Below are 18,644 nucleotides of genomic sequence, written 5' to 3'. Positions count from 1 at the left end.
CACTGAATCCCAGGTCACGCGCTGCACCAGGAAAGAGGTAAGACAAACAAAACCTTTACCTCTTCGTTTTCCTTTCTGCTCTCTGCCTGGAGGATTATTCCCCTGAAACAAAATGCATCTCAGTGACCGAGGATTATTCTGCATAAACTGAACTTAGCTGGATGCTGGAGGGAAAAGGTCCGGAAGGCAGCGTGACGGGAAGGAAGGAAAATGGAGCTCCGGGTCCGACTCTGCCACGAATTCACTACAAGGTCTTGGACAAACACTTCCTTTCCTTGGGCCTCTTTTCTCATCTCGAAGATGAGAAGCTGGGACTCAAGTCATGGAACTCAAGCCTGTGACTACGGTGAAGACCATCTTGTTGCCCTCCCCTCAGATGATCTGAGACCACCAGGATCCTGGCCCAGCCACTCCTCCCACCTTGCCCAAAGACGGCTTCTGCAGCCAGTCCCCTCCTGTTTCAGAACTGAGAACTCTGCAGATGGGGCCAGTGAATAAGATGGCACCGATCCTGCCCTACCTTTGTGAAGGCCTTAACGCTGAAGGTACTGCACACCTGCTAGCTCCTTTGCTCCTCAATCCGTGGTAGATGAGGTGATACAGATCTCATCCTATTTCATATCTGAGGAAAGTGGGACCCAGAGGAGATAACTGCAAGGGACCATGGTAGAATCCAGAAATCTTCATTCCCAGGTCACATCCCGTCACCAGAGGAGGAAGGATGCGATCTAAACCTGCTCTGCCCCGCTGGGAGAAGGGACAATCTACACTGTCCCCAACTCCACCCCACACTGTCGTTCAGATGCAGTCTTCACTTAGACCCCAGTGTAGAAAGCAAACACGGCAGAGCTCTGCCTGCGGGGCAGGGTGGTCCTCTCCCCCAAGGCCTGTGAGCCCTAAAGACATCCACGGGACTCCGAGCTCCTTGGCGCAGAGTTTGAAAAGCACTGTTCTGAGAGGGGATCCCACTGGGTTGGAATCTATTGTGAATGACTGCAAGGCTGCTGACTTTTCAGGTGTGGTCTGAGATATGCAGGGGATGTGGAACAACACAGTAACACACACTGTGTGCAGCCTTCAGCTGCAGCTGAAGGCACCATTCACAAGGCCTGTTTCTGCCCCCTTAGGCAGCCTGTCCTTACTGACTTTCCTCATCCTGGCCCCGCCATAATGAGAACAGACGAGTGCCTCTAGAACAGGCTAGGAGTAGCCACAGTCTTCTCTCTCTCTCTCTGAGAATGTCCTGACTTATATCACTGTGTACAATGTATAATGTAGGTCATCTCTTTTCCAAAGGCACAGGCAAATCCTCTCTGGGCCTCTTTAAATGAGGCAGGTTGGATCCCACATGGCTCATGCAGGCTTGTTTAGAGAGTAAAAAATCCTCCTTCTGAAACGTCAACGGTAGCCAGAATGGGACCTCTCCCACGGAGACTGGCACACAGGAATGCACTAGGAAGCCCTTGGCAGGGGTGGAGTCGCTACACTTGTTCTCCCAACGAAAACCCACAAGACGTACGATTTTCCATTAGGAGTGGTGATCTGGAAACAGTATCGCCGGTCCTCACAGTCCACCGCCATCACGGAGCAGTTGTCCAGGTCCTGGATCAAACCTCCAGCCACGGCTCCCCTGGGCTGACACATGAGATTCCCTCCTTGGGTGAAGAAGTAAAGCCTCTCCCAGGTGGTGGTGACCAGCCCTGTTTTGCTGTGTGAATTGTGTTTTAAAAAGCCCATTAGTCCTAGAAAGCATGAGGGGTACCTCCAAGTCTGAAGCCTCTTTAGGGCCAAGAGTGGCATCTTAGAAACAATGTATTTCTTTATAACATTAAAGCAAAGCTGCTCTGAAAATCACTCAAGTGAAAAGAGCAGCAACAGAGCTACACAATTCAGCTGAATGATCTGGGAGATTGTGGCTCTGCTTCAAGGGGAATGCAGGTCCCGGCCAGCTCCAGGCATGTGGGCAGAACATGTCCCCCTACAGCAGCCATGTTCTGGCTTCTAACCCCGATACCTGGATTTAGAATTAGTCCAGCACGAGTAAGAACTGAGAACCTGGAGGACCATTTCTCTAAGACAAGCAGAACTGCTCTAAACCTAGTCAGTACCATGGTCACCTCCGCCCACAGCAGACGCTCCCCAAGCAGCCTGGGTTTTGCTCCAGCTAGAGGGTATCCTCGTTTTGTGGTCTGCTCTATAGGAGGAATGTCTAGTTCCTGGAAGGCATCACCAGAACCTTGTGGAGTTTTCTATACCTACAGAACTACACGGGACATTAGCTCGTAATCTCAGCAAGTTTACAGGCCTTGAGGAGCTCTACCCTCAAACAGTTGGCAAGTCCTCTTCACACTCTCCACTTAGGGGGTATCAAGTACATTTGCTTGGTTCAGTATTTGCTGAATAGCAACTATTGTGTGAGGCAATGGGTTTCTTACCCCAATCATTTCCAAAAATTGGCAGAGGCTAATGCCTGAGTGCTTACTGCCTGATAGGAAGGCCTCATTCAATCATCAGCTCCATCTTACCAATGAAGAGATTGAGGCTCAGCCCATCCGGGGTGTCCGAAACCCAAGCCAGGGCTCTACATACTATGCCAGGACAGCATCCTCTCTCTTCTTACAAGCTTTTAACCCTGATCGTCCCTTCCATTCAAAATGGACATTTAAAGACATGATATTCAATATGTGATTCAGTCTGCTGGCCCTGACTCTGGCTCGGCGGTAGGTCTTGTGCCTGGCCCTCACCTGCCGGCCGGCGTGGAACAAGAAGAGTAGGATGGGGATTAACAGTCCAGGATGATAAGAGTTAAGAGTGTTACAAGTGGGCTGGGTGCAGTGCTCACACCTGTAATCCCAGTTCTCTGGGAGGCCGAGGTGAGAGGATTGCCTGAGCCCAGGATTCAAGACCAGCCTGGGCAACTTGGCAAGATCTCGTCTCTACCATAAATAAAAAAATTAGCTGGGCGTCATGGCATGCACCTGTAGTTCCAGCTACTTGAGGTGAGGATCACCTGAACCCAGTCTGAAAGAGTGAGACTCCGACTCAAAAAAAAAGTGTTACAAGTGGCCATGGTGACCACAAGGGTGGCCTGCAGTGCCCTGGTGTCCATGGCACTGGGTTCTTATTCACAGGCCTCTGTTGCTAGCCCCATCTCAGTGCAGCTTGAGGCCTGGGCCCCAGCTTCCTGAGTTCCAGGTGGAGGGGTGCTGGGGAGGAAGTCCTTCACCATTTCACCAGCCCTACCCTCAGGCCTCAATGGGGCACTTGGAACCTTGTTTTTCTGCTTCGGAGAGAGGCAGCCAGGGGCATTCTCACTTTCTCAGGTTGAGGTAGCCGGCCTTCTGGATGAGGTTCCTGTTGATCTGCGGAGCAGTCACATCAGAGTCCGGAGTGTAAACAGACTCATCTGTGGAAAGTAACTCCTGCTGGGACACCCGCATCTTTTCCGACTCGGCTTCCAGTTCCACCTGAATGCTTCAGACAGAAGGTGTTGGGTCATGACTCACCACTGGCCAACCCGCACTCCCAGAAGCAGCGGGCAGCCACTCCCCCAAGGCCTCCTGCCTTACAGGTGGGTCCACCAGCCTCCCATGGGTCACAGCTCTCCACCCTTAGCTCAGGCACCGTGAAGCACAGATCACAGCCACTCCATTCCACAGCACTGAAAATATGTGTATGACTCAGGCCTTAAACCTGAACATGAGGCATGCCACGGAACTCTGCCTGAGCCTAGCTGAGCAATTTTGGGGCTGACAGAGAGGTAGCTACAAGCTGTCTGGAGGAAAACTTTGGTGAGCCCATCCTGGGGCTGCATGACAGGCAGCCATGCAAGTCCCACAAGGGAAGAATGAGACGGTGGTCGTTCCTGCGCCATTCCTGGTCTAGGCAGGGGGGTGGGAGACAGCCACCCGAGACTGGAAAATGACCCAGAAGTGGTTCGGGGGCCACAAAACCCAGGGCAACGCTGTTCCTGTTTTAACAGCCATACACCTGTTGAGAGGCTGCAGGGCCAGCTGGCCAAGGGCAGCCCACAGGCGCACGGGGCTGGTGCCCAGGCTCTGGGGCTGAGCCTATGGCTTTCTGCACGTGCGTGTGAAGGCAGGGAAGCAGCAGCTTCCTCCTTGCCCCAGAATGCGGCCACGCATTCTGACCACCCTGCCTAGTGGGGAAAGGCTTGGCTCTGAAGTCCTGAACACAAGCTGCCTAGCAGCGCCTATCCTGATGCCACGAAGGCACACTGTAGAGGAAGTGTTCCACTTTCCCACTGTGTTACAGGAGAGAAGACAGAATTACAAATATCAACATCAGAAGCAAGCAGGGGGCCAGCGGGGTTACGGTTTCTCAGGCGAGCTCTGGGACTTTCTTCTGATGTTCAGTAACTTTGGGCTTGGACATGTCATGTCCTCCTCTTTCATGCAGCTCGCTGCGAGCAGTCAAGCCAATCTTGGTGTTTCTGACACTGCAATAGGATGCCTAGGGACTCCACTGTTGGTGACCGTGGGACAGGCAAGCTGGAGATGGACCCCCATTCGCTTCACCTGCCTGTCCCTGCTGACGCAGGGAGGATGGAGAGGAATCGCTCAGCACAGGCCGGTGGAGAGAGGGGCCCCACCCAGGTGAGCTGCTGGGCTCTCCAGCGGCAGGGGGTGAGGTGAGAATCCTTCCTGAAGATGTGAGGAGAAAGGGCTGGCTTCCCAGCAAAACGCTCGTGCACACCAGTGAGACGTCTTGCCTACAACTCCAGGGCGTTTTCAGTAGCTGCCTTGTCCTCCCCCACCCCACAGACTCAGGCGCGCATACTCTGAGCCCATCCACGGCTCCTGTGGCCTGCAGGAACCAGGTCAAAGGTAAATGCTTTCAATGGGTTCTCTTCGAAGATTTTTTTGATTTTTTTTTTTTGAGTTGGAGTCTCCCTCTGTCGCCCGGACTGGAGTGCAGTGGCCGCTCCCGGCCACCGCAGCCTCGACCTGCTGGGCTCCAGCGATCCTTCCGCCTCCGCCTTCCGAGTAGCCGGAATTACAGGCATGCGCTACCACACCCGGCTAATTTTTTGATTGATTGTAGAGATGAGGTCTCGCTGCCCAGGCGGGTCGCAAACCCGCAGGCTCAGACAGTCCACTCACTTTAGCCTCCCAAAGGTGCGGGATTACAGGCTGAGCCACCGAGCCTGGCCTCAAAGATTTTTTTTTAAAGCATATTTTATTTAATTTAAAGTATATATATATGTGCAGCAGAGGGATCTAAGAAGGGCTGAAGTGTATCACTTCAGGGTTAGAGAATAAAAAAAGCCCCTGCGAGGTGCTTGGAAACCACACCACCCTGCCTAGCTTCCCGCTGGGTCTTGAGGCCTCTCATCCTGAGAACTCGGAGCATTGGGCATCCGTCTCCTGAGCAAGGACTGCCACGCTTCAGTGCCACCACCAGGCCCTGTTCTGAGGCTCCCTGGATGGGCTGGCTGCGAATGCATGGCAATGTGGCAAAGAAGCACCTACTGGTCTGAAGAGTGGCTATACTGATCCACTCACCAATATAAAATGTGACAGGACAACTGGCATTCTGAAACAGAAAGCAGCCGGGCTCAGTGGCTCAGCCTGTAATCCCAGTGCTTTGGGAGGCTGAGGTGTGTGGATTGCCTGAGCCCGTGGGTTCGAGACCCGCCTGGGCAACTTGGCGAGAAATAAAAGTAAATAAATAAATTTAAAAATTAGCCGGGCGTGGTAGCGCACATCTGTAGTTCCAGCTACTCGGAAGGCTGAGGCGGAAGGATCGCCGGAGCCCAGCAGGTCGAGGCTGTAGTGGCCAGAAACGGCCACTGCACTCTAGTCTGGGCAACAGAGTGAGACTCCAACTCAAAATAAATAAATAGATAAATAAATAAATAAAATAAAATGAAACAGAAAGCTTTAGCTACCTGAACTACGAGGTTCAAGACCTGCAAGGTTCAGTCTGGGAACCCACCTGCTGCCAGTCACCCCTGCAACTAAATACATTTTGTCAGGCAACAGAGGGACAATCTGCAGAACCAGACCCAGTACACACAGAGAGGGAAGGTCACATAGCCTGGATGCAGGCTGTGACTTCAGCGTCCAGGCTGGGGTTGTCTCAGGATAGCCAGTGCTACACTGGACTGGCCTCATAGCGGCTCACAGAAATGCAGACCAGGAGGGAAGACACAGTCTCTGGGGTCTGCAGGCAAACACACCATGGCATCTCAAACAGTGGACATGGATGTCCTGCTACCCATTAATAAAGTAGTCTAGCACATCCATCTGAAGAATGAATGGATGGTTCTCCTAGAAGCAGAGAGAGCCGTGGAATTCTGAGATTAAAGTAGGCTGAGAAAGAGACAGGGACCGATGAGGGAGAGAGGCTATGCTAGGAGGCGGCAGGCCAATGGCTCTCGTCTTTTCTTTCTCCCACAGTCTCCGGGGCTAACATCAAAAGGCCAGAATGTGAAATCAGATTTCTTACATCCTTTCTAGCATAATCATAAATCTAGCCCACATCACGCACTGCTGCCAACTATCCAGGAAAAAAATGGTTCAGCGACTTGCGGGAAAGGAGCACACACTCTCAACTCCCCACCCTTGCATTTGTCAGAAGGCCCAACACTGGTTTTGGGGGGGGGAATTCATTTTTTATTCTCAGAGCATTTTAGGTAGACTTCTACCTAAATAAATTCCACTGTTTGGTTGTCATGAGGTATTTTGAAATGCAGTGTCTTCAAGAAAATGAGCAACTCTCTCTTCGTTTCTCCACGTGAAATAAAACTCCTACTCTTATTTCTATTTTGTATATTTGTCAAGTATACACACATACACTCACACCCAGACATACTCCTGTACCCCAGAAATTGTGACAAGGACCTGAGGAACACAGGCCTGTGCTCCGGGGGCAGCAAGCCTGGTACTACAGGCACAGGAACCTCCCCAGAGTCACCAGGCGGAAGCCGAGAGAGGGAAGGGGATCTGAGCAACCCCGTCTCCGGTAGGTATGGCCGAGTTGCCAGAAGGGAGTGATGTATTTTTTAAAATAAGCGATTGCAGTTTGTTAAATCAGTTCCAAAAAGGCTAAACCTCTCTCATGTATTATAAATTAACATACTGGTTAGAGTTTCCTGAAGAGTTGCAGCACTTCTGGCTGCCCCTCCTATGAGCTGACAAGGAAACAAGCAAAGAGCTCTTCTGAAGCACAGCAAATCCCAGCTGGACTCAGGGCCTTAAGGCATGTGAAACCCGAATATTAGCAAAACAAGATCCTGAGAACAGGAACTTGGACTTAATGGGGAAGTACCCTGTGGATGTTTTAATTTTTATTTGGCCTTTTAATGTCATGGGACGGTCTGGACTCCACACCAGTCGGGAACTGCAGAAACCATTTCTCTTCAGCCGTGCACCCCCGATGTCCACAAATTCCAGCAGCCAAGGTAGGGGAACCGTTAGCAAGAGCTCAGGGGGCTGGGGCTCTGTGGACCCTCCCCGCCTCCCAGAGACGACAGCGCGGCAGCAAGGGCAGGAGGCAGAGTGCAGCGTTACCTTTGGACCATGTCAGCGACGGAGGACAGGAAACTGTCCATACGTTTGGAAAACATCTCTGATCCCTTCTGAAAAAAGTTGATCTGAAAGATACAATTTTGACATCTGAAAAGCATCTGGAAAGGTGACGGACGAACTCATCACGTGTGAGACTGACAGTGTCCAGGGCAGCCTCAGCGCAGCCCTTGTAGCCTCTCTTAGTCTCCACCACATGGGCTGAGAGTGACGCCCGAGTCCCAAGGGCATGCGCAGAACTGGGACTGTGGTCCCCAGCAGTGTTGCCGGAAGGCTGGGAGTATCAGGAATGATGTCAGTTAAGTGCTTGGTATACACCAAGTGTTGTGATAATTACTACTGATGATTTTTTTTAACTGCAAGGAGAAACAGATGATATGGATAATTATATTTTTATATTAGCAGCAGCTGCCTTTTCTTGTGTAAATTCTAAATATTAAGTTTCTGGAGGGCAAGGATTAGGTATTATTCAGCTCAGCACCAGAAAGAAACTGACAAGCACTTGTTGTGGTGCAGCACAAGAGTTTACCCACCCCAAAGGCCACCATCTGACTGAGCCCACTCACTGGGCCACATGTAGCTCTGAACACTGGCTGGCTGGATGGATGGTGACTTGGCTGAAACGCTTCAGTGGTTAAAGACTCTTAGAGCTGCTTCTAACCCTGACATCACCCCCTGAAGAGGATCATGGATGCAAAGGACAGAGCAGGGCCCTGGCACGAAGCAGGCGCTCAGTACAGGCAAGGATACCCCTGCTCCCCGATATTCTGTGATGGATGCTCTCTCTGCCCAGGAGTCCCGAGGACTATGCATTTTGAAAATGGAACTGTAGTTGCTGGCCCTCTGGATACCAATGGCAGAAACTCCTTCCTTCCTATGACTCCTCTGTAATATTCACTCTGACACACCTGAAGGGCAGAGGTGTAGGAGAGAGGAAGAAGAACATTTCTGTGTATTAACGACATCTGCAACCACCCCACCCTGAACAGCTCAAGTTGCCATTCTTCTTATGGCCTTGGCTTCAAAGAATTTGGATATTAGGTATAAGCTGCTTCATTTTACATGTCCAGTGGTTGAGAGGTGACCATTGCAAGTCTAGGTTATGAAAAAAGAGAGAAAACATTCAGCATGGACATGAGTTTTCTCTCACACATGATCCCATCCATTTGTCTGATCCGGAAGCCCACCTTGCCCTGGGTAGGCAGCACCGAAATCAACCTCTTGCCCCAAGGAGGCTGGTAGTGCTGCCAGCACAGTTCTCACATCCTTCCATCTGTTCCCCAGACACATGCGGAAGCATGAATACCAATGTCCTTAGTTATCACAAGAGAAAAACATGATGACCACGATTATCCCGACGCAAGGTAACACATGCAGGGGATGTTTTGGCCTCATGATCTTTCAACACCATAAATGCCATTTTGAATCCCTGAAATGTTGAATATCAGTCATTTCCTATCATTCATCTGGGACCACTGTGCATTTCTAAAGGTGCAGCATCACAGTGGCTTCTCTCTCCTCTCCCTCCCTGAACTCCTTTGGAAACTATCCTGTAAGTCCGGGTCTTAGCTCCTCTACTATCTGTAAGCTTCGTAGGGCAGGGGCTCAGCAAACCCCTAAATGAGATGAGCGGACACAAAGGAAAGACACTGGCTTCCACAGCCACACCATAGTCCTTATGTGTCAGTCTTACACTGGAGTTCATTGTTCTGGTCCCAAAACCCTGCACGCAGATTACAGAGCCTCAGTCTGTAGGCATGGGCCTTGAGTCATGATGGAACTGGAAACCTGTTGGACGAGGGCGGAGAAGGCAGAAACCAAGTCCCCATACCCCCACAAGGTGGGTGGTACCTTAGAGCGCGGCAGGAAGTTCGATGGCCACACAGCCATCAGCTAATGAGAGGCGTGCTCGGTAAACACAGACTGCAGAGGTCAGTGAGGCAGGAGGAGGGCAAATACTCCTGAATCAGCCAGAGGTTCAAGAGTCAGTCAGCACACTTGTCCAAGAGAGCGAACTAGAGTCCTCATTAACGTGTGGAAAGTCTACAGGGTAAGGGACCACGTGATCTTATGCCTTGAAATCTGGTGCTCTTCATGTGAAAAATACAACGTGTCACCCTCAGGGCTCCAAAACTATACTCCTGCCACCCAGCAACAATGGTGTGCTCTGCTGCTTCCCAGGCCCAGGGATGCATTTGCACCCAGCACTCCTCTTCCCCGCTGGGCCAGCAACATTCACCTAAAGAGTCCAGGCTGGGAGCATGGTGCAGTGTGTGGCCACGAGAGAGTGGCGCCAGCTGGCATCAAGCCTATCCTGCAGGTCTCGAGAGGACCCTCCAGTGCACCAGCCAAGCCTCAAGCACTGACCCCTCAGGCCTGGAGCCATTCACCCTCTGAGACACGAGCCTGGGCCTCCACCTGAGCAAGGACCTGCCAGAAGCAGCGGCTGTCAGTCTAGTGAAGGCGCCCAACAGGGGACAAAGCACCAGCAATCTCTAACAAAACCAGGACATTCGCCAGGTCAGAGGTGACCGAAGGGGGAGGGCAAGTGCCCAAAGCCCATCGCTAGGAAGCGGGCAGCTTCCAAGACTTGCCGAGGACGGAAAGCCACAGCTGGATGGTGCTAGTTTTTGGTTTTTCCTGACTGTACTCAGATGAGATGGAAAGATCTGACTGCCATTTAATATTACCCCTGAAAATACAGGCTGACTCTAGTCAACTCACTGCTCGATGGCGTAACAACCATATTAAGACGACAGACAGCTGAGCTTGGCTGTTTAAAGATCCTCTCTTGTTCCCCCTTTTCCTGAATGAAAGTGATGGTGAAGGCTTTTTTGGGAAACATATGTTCTCAAAAATGTATTATAAAAGTAATAGATACTTGTATGTGGGGCATTTTTTAAAGTTGGTGACTTTTTTCTTATCAGCATTTTGCTTCCTCACATCCTTTTCTGTTCCTAGACTGTCTGCTGAAGGGAAGACTTGGTCACATTTCTCACATGCTAAAGGGAGGTTCTGGAGGCAATGTAGGTAGGACTAAAGCAGGCAGGGGTGGAGGGCCCGAGGGTGGTGCCACAGCCTCCCATTCACACCCACTCTTGTCCCTGCCATGCTGGTGCTGTGACAGTCCAGTCCCTGTCCTGAAACTGGAGCCTCCCTTCAGACATTAAATAGGAGGGTGGAAACCAAATAAGAACATTAAACTTTAGAAGGTGCTAGCAATCCCCTTAGAGATATGTGATTTGAGAATAACCCAGCTGAGGGTGTGCCTTACAATACAGAGCAGCAGAGGAAGGTATGGAATCCTAGGTTCTAAGCCAGCCATTCCCATCTAAGCAGCACACTTTTTTAGGAAAACTGGGCGAGGCTTGACTTTCATCTGGATCAAAACAAATGGCATGCAGGCTCCTCCCCATGGGGGCTTGGGACCGCCTATCATTTCCTGAACAAAGTACAAAGTACAGCCTAACTACAGGCTAACTACATCCAGCCGAAGAGGGCCCAGCCCAGCGGAAGGTCTCCAAGTGCTGACTCCCAGGAAGTTTCCAGGGAGAGTGTGCATTTGTGTTTCTTTCTATGATGATGTTAGTTTCTGCATCTGGTATCTTAGCAGACTAACAAAGTTGGCTTGGGTTTCGGCTTGGGTTTTGCCCTACCTGTCCGTGGGCAAAGCCTATCATGGGCTCCATCATGGCCATGCGCTTCCTGTACTGCAGTGCGTTGAGGGCACAGTAGTACTGAAGGGACGAAAGGTGTTGCTTCCGCCGGGCCGTGGCCACCTCTTTCCCAACGTCCGTCTTCACCTGTTTAAAAGGTAAAAAGAAACTTCAAGTTATCTATTTCACGTGCCAATTCTGTACAAGTAGCAACTTCAAAAATAACCATTTCTGTCACAAGTATACTAAAATACAAATAAGGTTCCACCCTTAACTTCTAGAAAAAATCCATATGAAAAATAAATAATAGCCTCTCGGTGCCTGCGGTGCCGCGCTGAGGTGAAGCCAACACCTTCCTGGGGCAGCACAAAGGCCTTCAGGAAGACAACACGGCAGCATGTGCTGAAAGCTGCAAACATTCTGACTCACTCATAAGCTGAATCCCAAGGGAGCAATTTAGCCCAAGGAATTCATGGAACAGAAAGAAGTAGAGCTGTATACATGAAAATATTCAATATTACCTATTGTCCCCCAAACCCTAGAAAGCATGGGTTAGAGAATCAGTCAACATCCAGGGCAAGGAGTTCAAGAGACCTGAGTGACACATAAGTCACATGACTCAACGAGGTAATGGGCTGAAGTGAAAACCACTGTGTGACCATAATCTTACAGTGGTGCCAAGCTGGTGTTTAATAAGCTAGTACAAAAAGCTAGAATAGAAAAGTGGAGGTTTCCTTATGAGATTTGGAATAAATAATTTAAAAAGTCTGTGTATCTACAAGAAAAAAAAAATTCTTCAAAAGCAACCCTTAAATGCCACAAATTCACAAGAGGAAAACACAGAAGGAGCGTACATAAATGAAGTGAAATATAACATGTAAAGTTTCTTACCTTCTCATTCTCCTTTTTTTTGGGCAGTCTGCTATATTTTGCCATTGACAGATCATGCTCTAAAAGTAAAGAGATGTCTGAGCACCCAGAAAGGTCGAAAGGCAGGAACGTTCATTCAGCATCTCCTCCCACATAGACACCAAGCCCACACACATCACTACCCAGGCCCCGAAAATAGAGAAGAAGAGGCCTACCACTGCTGGCAAGTCCAAAAAGATCCTTCAAAGTGCTTACTTCTGAAAAGGAAGAAAGTGAACATCTTAGAACAAAGAAAAATCAAACATGCCACCCCAGAACTCTGTGCTTTCCTGAGAAAATAAAAGTATATGCGTGGAAGGCAAAGGCTCTGCCAGCATCCCTTGTCCTTTGCTCTCTCGGGCCTCCCTGGAGACGGAGATCCTGTCTCCCTGGAGCATGTGGCTTCAGCTGCACCTCATACCCAGTGGCCCTGGCCGCCCAAGCAGCCCTTCCTCTCCACGTAGTGCTTAGAATCTGTGACAGGGAGGGCACCCGGGTGGATGTGGGCTGGCCAGCACGGTGGCTGGGGCCATTTCATGGAGACCTGGAGTATAAACATAAGTTCTGGCTCTTCAGCCCCAAAGAGTGTGTCTTAATACATCCTTCCTCAGAATGCAGGCAGGGATACCCCCAGAACTTGGAAGTTTCTGGTGCCAAGTTTTACCATTTGATTTATTAGAGCTGCTGCTGGATTAAGGTGTATGGGTGCCCATATTAATAAAAAATGTGCACAATCTGGCATCTGGTACCTGCAGCAAGCCAACACCGACAACCATCCCCCATGTGGGTGCCACACCCGCATGTACAAAGATGGTTCAACAGAGTCCAAGCTCCCAAAATACAAGGTCACTGAGAGAAATAACTGACCACAGTTAAAAACTTAAAAACACCAAGACAGATACCCAAAAGAAAGTGAGATTTTCTACAATTCTAAAACAATCCATTTTCACTTTGTCAATAAAGCGGAGCAGTTCACATCTGTGCTGGTTTTCAATCGGCCACCAACTTTCAGATTCCTCTTCATGCTATTCACACTCTTTCTGACTGGGCTGCTCCCTCCTCTCCCCTCAGGCGCTTTTCTTTCTTTCCCACCTTTACTTCCTATTGGAGCAGCATTTTAGGTTTCTTACTTATCAAGTTTAAATGGCTTCCTTAATGTCACCTGGGTGCTCTTCACTCAGATGTGCACTTGTATCAGTGGGTGAAGGAAGAAAGGCAGTGACATGTTAACACAGAATACCACTGTCAGGGAGGGGACAGGGTCTCATTGGGTTTTGATGCTGGCTCAGGTATGACTTCACATTTATGTCCTGGTGGCATTAGAAAAGGATCTGTGATTGTAACTTTTCTCACAGATACCGAGGGAGCATCCTTTTGGCTACTACTGAGGAATTTTTTCCTCCTTAACAAAAATCACCATTCTGGACAATCCACATGTGGAGTCATTTCAGATGAACAAAGGCGACTGTCAGTGATGCCACTGGGCACTCTCAGTCCTCGGTCTGCCTTCCACAAACAAGCCTGAAAGACTAAGTCTGACAGCACAGGTTTTAGGGGAGGATTATTTTCTTTCAAACAGACTTGGCGTATGTTTTTAAAATGACATCCTGCACATCTCTAATGATTTCATTTAGAGAAAATCTTTTGAAAAATCCACCCAATTAAGTGTTTAGTTAGGACTGGATAATCAGCATACAACTGCAGTTTACATTTTGGCTTCACATGCAATTATAGACAAGCAACACTAAAAAGCACTAAAACCCCTGCTCTGTTCAATCAAGGTTTCCCTTTACACAAGCCAATTCATAGATTACTTCTTATTTTCAATCCATTAAGTTGTAGTGCTGCTAAGCTGAACTGGGTAGAGTTTATACCAGTCCTTACCACTGTCCCATAGCCGTAGGGGACATGATCACAGAGGAGCTCAAAGCAAGGGGGAAAAATCATCACCTTTGAGGTTTGCTCTTAGATTTACTACAAGTTTTCTGCCTAAAAGTTTAAGGTAATATATTTTTAGAAAGATAGAAAAAAAAACTGAACAGATCTTTTAGTACTCAGGTTTAGCTATTTTGTGGTCAGCAAATTTTTATATCAGTGTTCCAGAAAACACAATTCTTTGAAGTTTTTAGCTGAACAACCAAAATTAGTCCCAAAGGCCGGCAAGGTTCTCTGCTCTGATCACAGATCTCCTCACTCACTGCCATGAGAGCAGGGGTCCCATGTCTCCTTCACAGCTGTGTCCCCAGAGGCCAGCACAGAGAAAGCATGTCCCCGTCCAATCCTTCCTTCTCTACCCCCCCACTTTATACTCTGTAGTATTCACGGTTCCCCAAGAACAGTGTGCCTTTACAAGTGTCCCCTAACCTGTCCGTAAGCCTTGCCATCACTGTCTACTTGGTAAACAACCACTCATCTCTAAAACCCAGCAGAGACTACCTTCTCCAGTAGGCCCTCCCTGGCACCTGCTCCAAAAAGGTGAACATGCCTGCCAGGTGCTATTTCTAGTCCTTGTGCATCTCTGTCCTGTCACCCTCATCATATGACATTAAAACAGTCTGTCTCTGTGTCTGCCTTATTAGCCTGTGACCCCTTCAGGTGAGCCAGGAACACACTGGGAAGTCAGTAGAGGTTTGCTAAGTTGAACTGCTCAAAAGAAAGGCGTTTCTGAATTACCCACCCATTTATAGAAATTAATGCGTTAAGAATTATTAAGCAAATTAAATAGTGGTTTGAAGGCAATTGGCAGTGAGCTCGGTTACTTTACCTGTAAGATCCTTTTCTCGAAACTGTATAATAGGGAGAACCATCGTGTCTGCCAACTGCTTAGCCAGCTCTGTATGGAGAACGTTAAGCTGAAAGAAAGAGAGTGCCCACTGAAGAACATGAGATGCATAATTACCTCCAGTCTCATCTCACCATGGGTTCACACTGGACACATCCATGTGTCACACAGCTCAGTCATACTCCTTTAGCAAATAAATACCCTTTGTCAGGCAGTGGGTGACAGGCCAGAGGGATGAGGAAATGGACACAAGGTGCAAGTGGTCTCCGGCTATGGTCTGCTCATGGTGCAGACCCTGCTTCTGTCCCTACAGAGACGACTCCACCGGGTGTCAGGCCTCTGCTCTTTAGAAAAGGACCTAAGAACAAGACGGCTGTTCGAATGTGAGCCTCCTCGGCGCATGATTTAAATAGCTCTTGATTCTTTCTCCCCGTCTGTCTCAAGGACTTATTAAATCTTGTCTTTGCAAATGGGCTAGGAGAAATATAAATCATCATCATCACTGCTACCATATTTGAGCACTTTTGTGTGTGCCAGCTTTATAAGCTTTCTACCGTTTTGTTCTCATCCACTCTGTGAGTTAGGTATTATTTTTTATCTCCATTTTAAGGACAGGCAAGTAACTCTCCAATCCAGAAATGAATAAACGACACAGTGGGATTTTAATCTAGGGTTGTTGGGATCCAACATCCATGTTCTTTCCACTACACAGTCTGGGATGTAGACTGCCCTTCACAGTCACTAAAGCTGCCAAACCCTCACGTGTCTGAGAGTCTGTACATCAGCAATGAACACAGTGAAAGGGATTCTCTCCCTGGGCCGCAGACCTGCAGATATTCTGGAAGAGTCTGGGGATTCCTGCTGTCATTCCTGGAGTAAACACACAGCCCAGCTTCCTTCAGCAGTGACGGCAGTCACACATGTGCATCACTCTTCTGCACAGGGATACCTAAGAGGTCTGGTCTCTCAGGGCTGTGACTGCACAGGTTGCTCTAAGGTCAACCATTTACCAGGCAAGGGAGCACTAGGGCCAGCTGTTAATGCTGTGCGATCCTATCTCTCAGTCAAGTCGAAGCAGAGCAGCTGTACTCTGGGAAACACAAGAAGACAGCTATGACAGTAAATGCCATTGGGATAGAATGTGTTTACTATTTTTCCAGAATAGCTTCAATAAGAAATATATTGGTTGGGCGCAGTGGCTCATGCTGTAATCCCAGCACTTTGGGAGGTCGAGGCTGGAGAATCATCTGAGGTTGGGAGTTAAAGACCAGCCTGAGCAATACAGCGAGATCTGTCTCCAAAAATAAAATAAAAAAGAAATGTACTGTTTGTCATTAATAGTTAATTGAATGAATGTCAGTAAGTACACCTACTTTGTGTTTGCCTTTATGCTTGAGGCTTTGATATTCACTATTTAATCTTTATAAATAGCCTGATTAAGTGGGCCTTCCTGCTGCTGCCATTTACAGATGAAAAAAACAAAACTTGAAGAGATTCAGTGGGTTTCTAATGGTCATGCACTTCAGGCATTGGCAAATTTCCTGGCTGCTTGTTTTCTTCCTAGGGACCAAGGAGTTTGTCAGTCACTCCTTGCTTTGGGGTTCTGAGATGTACAGGACAATCATCTAACCACAGGAGAGTGGAAAGAACATGGGCCACCTCTGAGCACCTTAGCATCATCACACAGAAGATGGGGTCACACCGTCTTCCTCATACAGGGACACGTGGGGAAGGACAGTGTCGTGAACAGAAATCCTCGGAGCAGAGCGCCAACAGACATATGCTCGGTGGTCTTGGTGCACTCCAAGGAAGTGGCCTAGAAACTTTGTTTTTGGTGAAATCACCACGCATGGAAACCTCTGTATGACCCACAGGGGAAGACCTCATTCCATAGCATCCTCTTATATGTAAGCAACATAGAATCTCTAGTTTTAGCTGAGTTTTTCTTTAATTTCTGAGTCAAATAATTTGTTATGAAAATTTTTCAACCTGGTTTAGGCCCAGGTAGAGAAAACTACCTTAAAAGCTACTCTGGGCTGGGTGCAGTGGCTCATGCCTATAATCCTAGCACATTGGGAGGCTGAGATGGGAGGATTACTTGAGCCCACGAGTTCCAGAGCAGCCTGGACAACAGAGCAAGACCTCATCTCTACAAAAAAATCAAAAGCCTGTAGTCCCAGCTACTCAGGAGGCTGAGGCAGAAGGATCATCTGTGCCCAGGAGGCTGTGGTGGCCGTGATGGTGCTATTGCACTCCAGCCTGGGCAACAAAGTTAGACTCTGACTCAAACACAAAAAACAAACAAACAAAAAACTACTTTTGTGCCAGGAGGCTGTGGTGGCTGTGATGGTGCTATTGCACTCCAGCCTGGGCAACAAAGTTAGACTCTGACTCAAACACAAAAAACAAACAAACAAAAAACTACTTTTGTCTTCTCAGATCTAAGCCACACCTGGGCCAGCAGCTTTCACTGTTAGGCCTCTCTGTAGAAGGCTTGTCTGAAGACTCTTTACAGTGCTAACCTTCCAGGATGCCCCAACGCTACCTATAGACTCACCTCCATCCTTCAGGAACACTCACTCCCCACTAAAAGAACCGTTACTGCTGCCCAAGAAAACATGGCTGTGAGTATACACTTCAAACTGGAAATCCTGGTTCTGAGGCTTCAACAACCAACACTTCCTTAGCAACTCTCTCTGACTCGAGAATACACACAGCCTCAGTGGGAGCAGTCTGCCGCTTCCTCCTGGGTGGCTTAGCCACTGTCAATTAAGAAAAATTATTCTCCCTGCCTTTCAAAAGGCACTTGTTGTTCCTTTATGATTACATTTTCTGTTTATCCCCCATCCATTTCAACATACATTTTAGAGAGAGCCACCGTAAGGAATGGGACATTGTGATATATGTGGTCTCTTCCCCAGCTCCTGGCAGAGTTCCAAAAAAGTCTGTAATGTTCTGAGCAGGAGGGGTGCACGGAACACTTTTTGGTACTTCGTCTTTGACCAAGTTCCCGACACACAAGGACCAAGTTCCCTTGGCACTTTCTGTGTGATGGAGCTCCTTTTGTTAATGAGGTAACTCTTGGTGGGTTTCAGGATGGGGGCTGCTCACCAGAAAGACCAAACCATGATTAGAAGCTTGGAGCTCTCTGCCTGCCCCCACCTTCTGGGAGGGCAGAGGTGCTGCAGACTGATCACATCCATACAGTGGCGCCTTCTTGAACAGTCCCTATAGTGCTCAGACCACCTCCCGGCTATTGAGCACAAGGTGGTGCGGGAGGGTGGCGTGCCCAGAGGGCACAGAAGCACCACACCCTTCCTCCATACCTTCCCTATGTACTGCTTCACCTGGCAGTTCATCCGTATCCTCTGTAATACCCTTTTTAATAAACTGGTAAATGTAAGAAAGTGCTTCCCTGATGTGGGAGCCATGCTAGCAAACGGTCAAACCCCAGGGTGTTATGTTGTGGGAACTCTCAGATTATAGCTGGTTGGTCAAAAGCTCCGGAGCCTGCATGTGCGATTGGCATCTGAAGTGAGGGGTGGTCTGGTGAGACTGAGCCCTTAACCTGTGGGATGTAAGGCTATCTCAAGGCAGAGGTGTCAACCCAGCTGGTGTCAGATAACTGCTTGGTGTAGGGAAAACCAAGACTTTTTGGTGACCCGAGTACTGAGTGTTTAAAGCAGAGTGGGGGAAAACAGTTTGTCTTTGTCCTACTATTCAGTGGGGTGGAGGACAAAGCTCAGT

At 48.8% G+C, this 18,644-nt stretch overlaps 1 protein-coding gene across 2 annotated transcripts in view; it reads right to left on the bottom strand.

The window, feature by feature from the left end:
- Positions 1-18,644, bottom strand: part of APPL2 (adaptor protein, phosphotyrosine interacting with PH domain and leucine zipper 2) — a 57,503-nt gene that overhangs the window by 14,222 nt on the left and 24,637 nt on the right. Inside the window, exons 5-12 of one of the 2 annotated variants that reach the window (XM_008074116.2) lie at positions 14,880-14,967; positions 12,292-12,333; positions 12,098-12,156; positions 11,207-11,353; positions 7,536-7,618; positions 3,316-3,474; positions 1,520-1,708; positions 60-102 (exon numbers count right to left, since the gene is read on the bottom strand). In XM_008074116.2, the coding sequence (XP_008072307.2) occupies positions 60-102; positions 1,520-1,708; positions 3,316-3,474; positions 7,536-7,618; positions 11,207-11,353; positions 12,098-12,156; positions 12,292-12,333; positions 14,880-14,967 (810 nt within the window). Of the gene's footprint in view, positions 1-59; positions 103-1,519; positions 1,709-3,315; positions 3,475-7,535; positions 7,619-11,206; positions 11,354-12,097; positions 12,175-12,291; positions 12,334-14,879; positions 14,968-18,644 lie in introns of both variants that reach the window. The other variant, XM_021707016.1, reaches the window with a different exon arrangement.

This window comes from Carlito syrichta, unplaced genomic scaffold, assembly GCF_000164805.1.
Source record: "Carlito syrichta isolate Samal-C Ts95f unplaced genomic scaffold, Tarsius_syrichta-2.0.1 Scaffold316302, whole genome shotgun sequence".
Lineage (NCBI taxonomy): Eukaryota > Metazoa > Chordata > Mammalia > Primates > Tarsiidae > Carlito > Carlito syrichta.
Note: the sequence above shows the minus strand (reverse complement) of the source record. Positions and strands in the feature narration are given on the sequence as shown.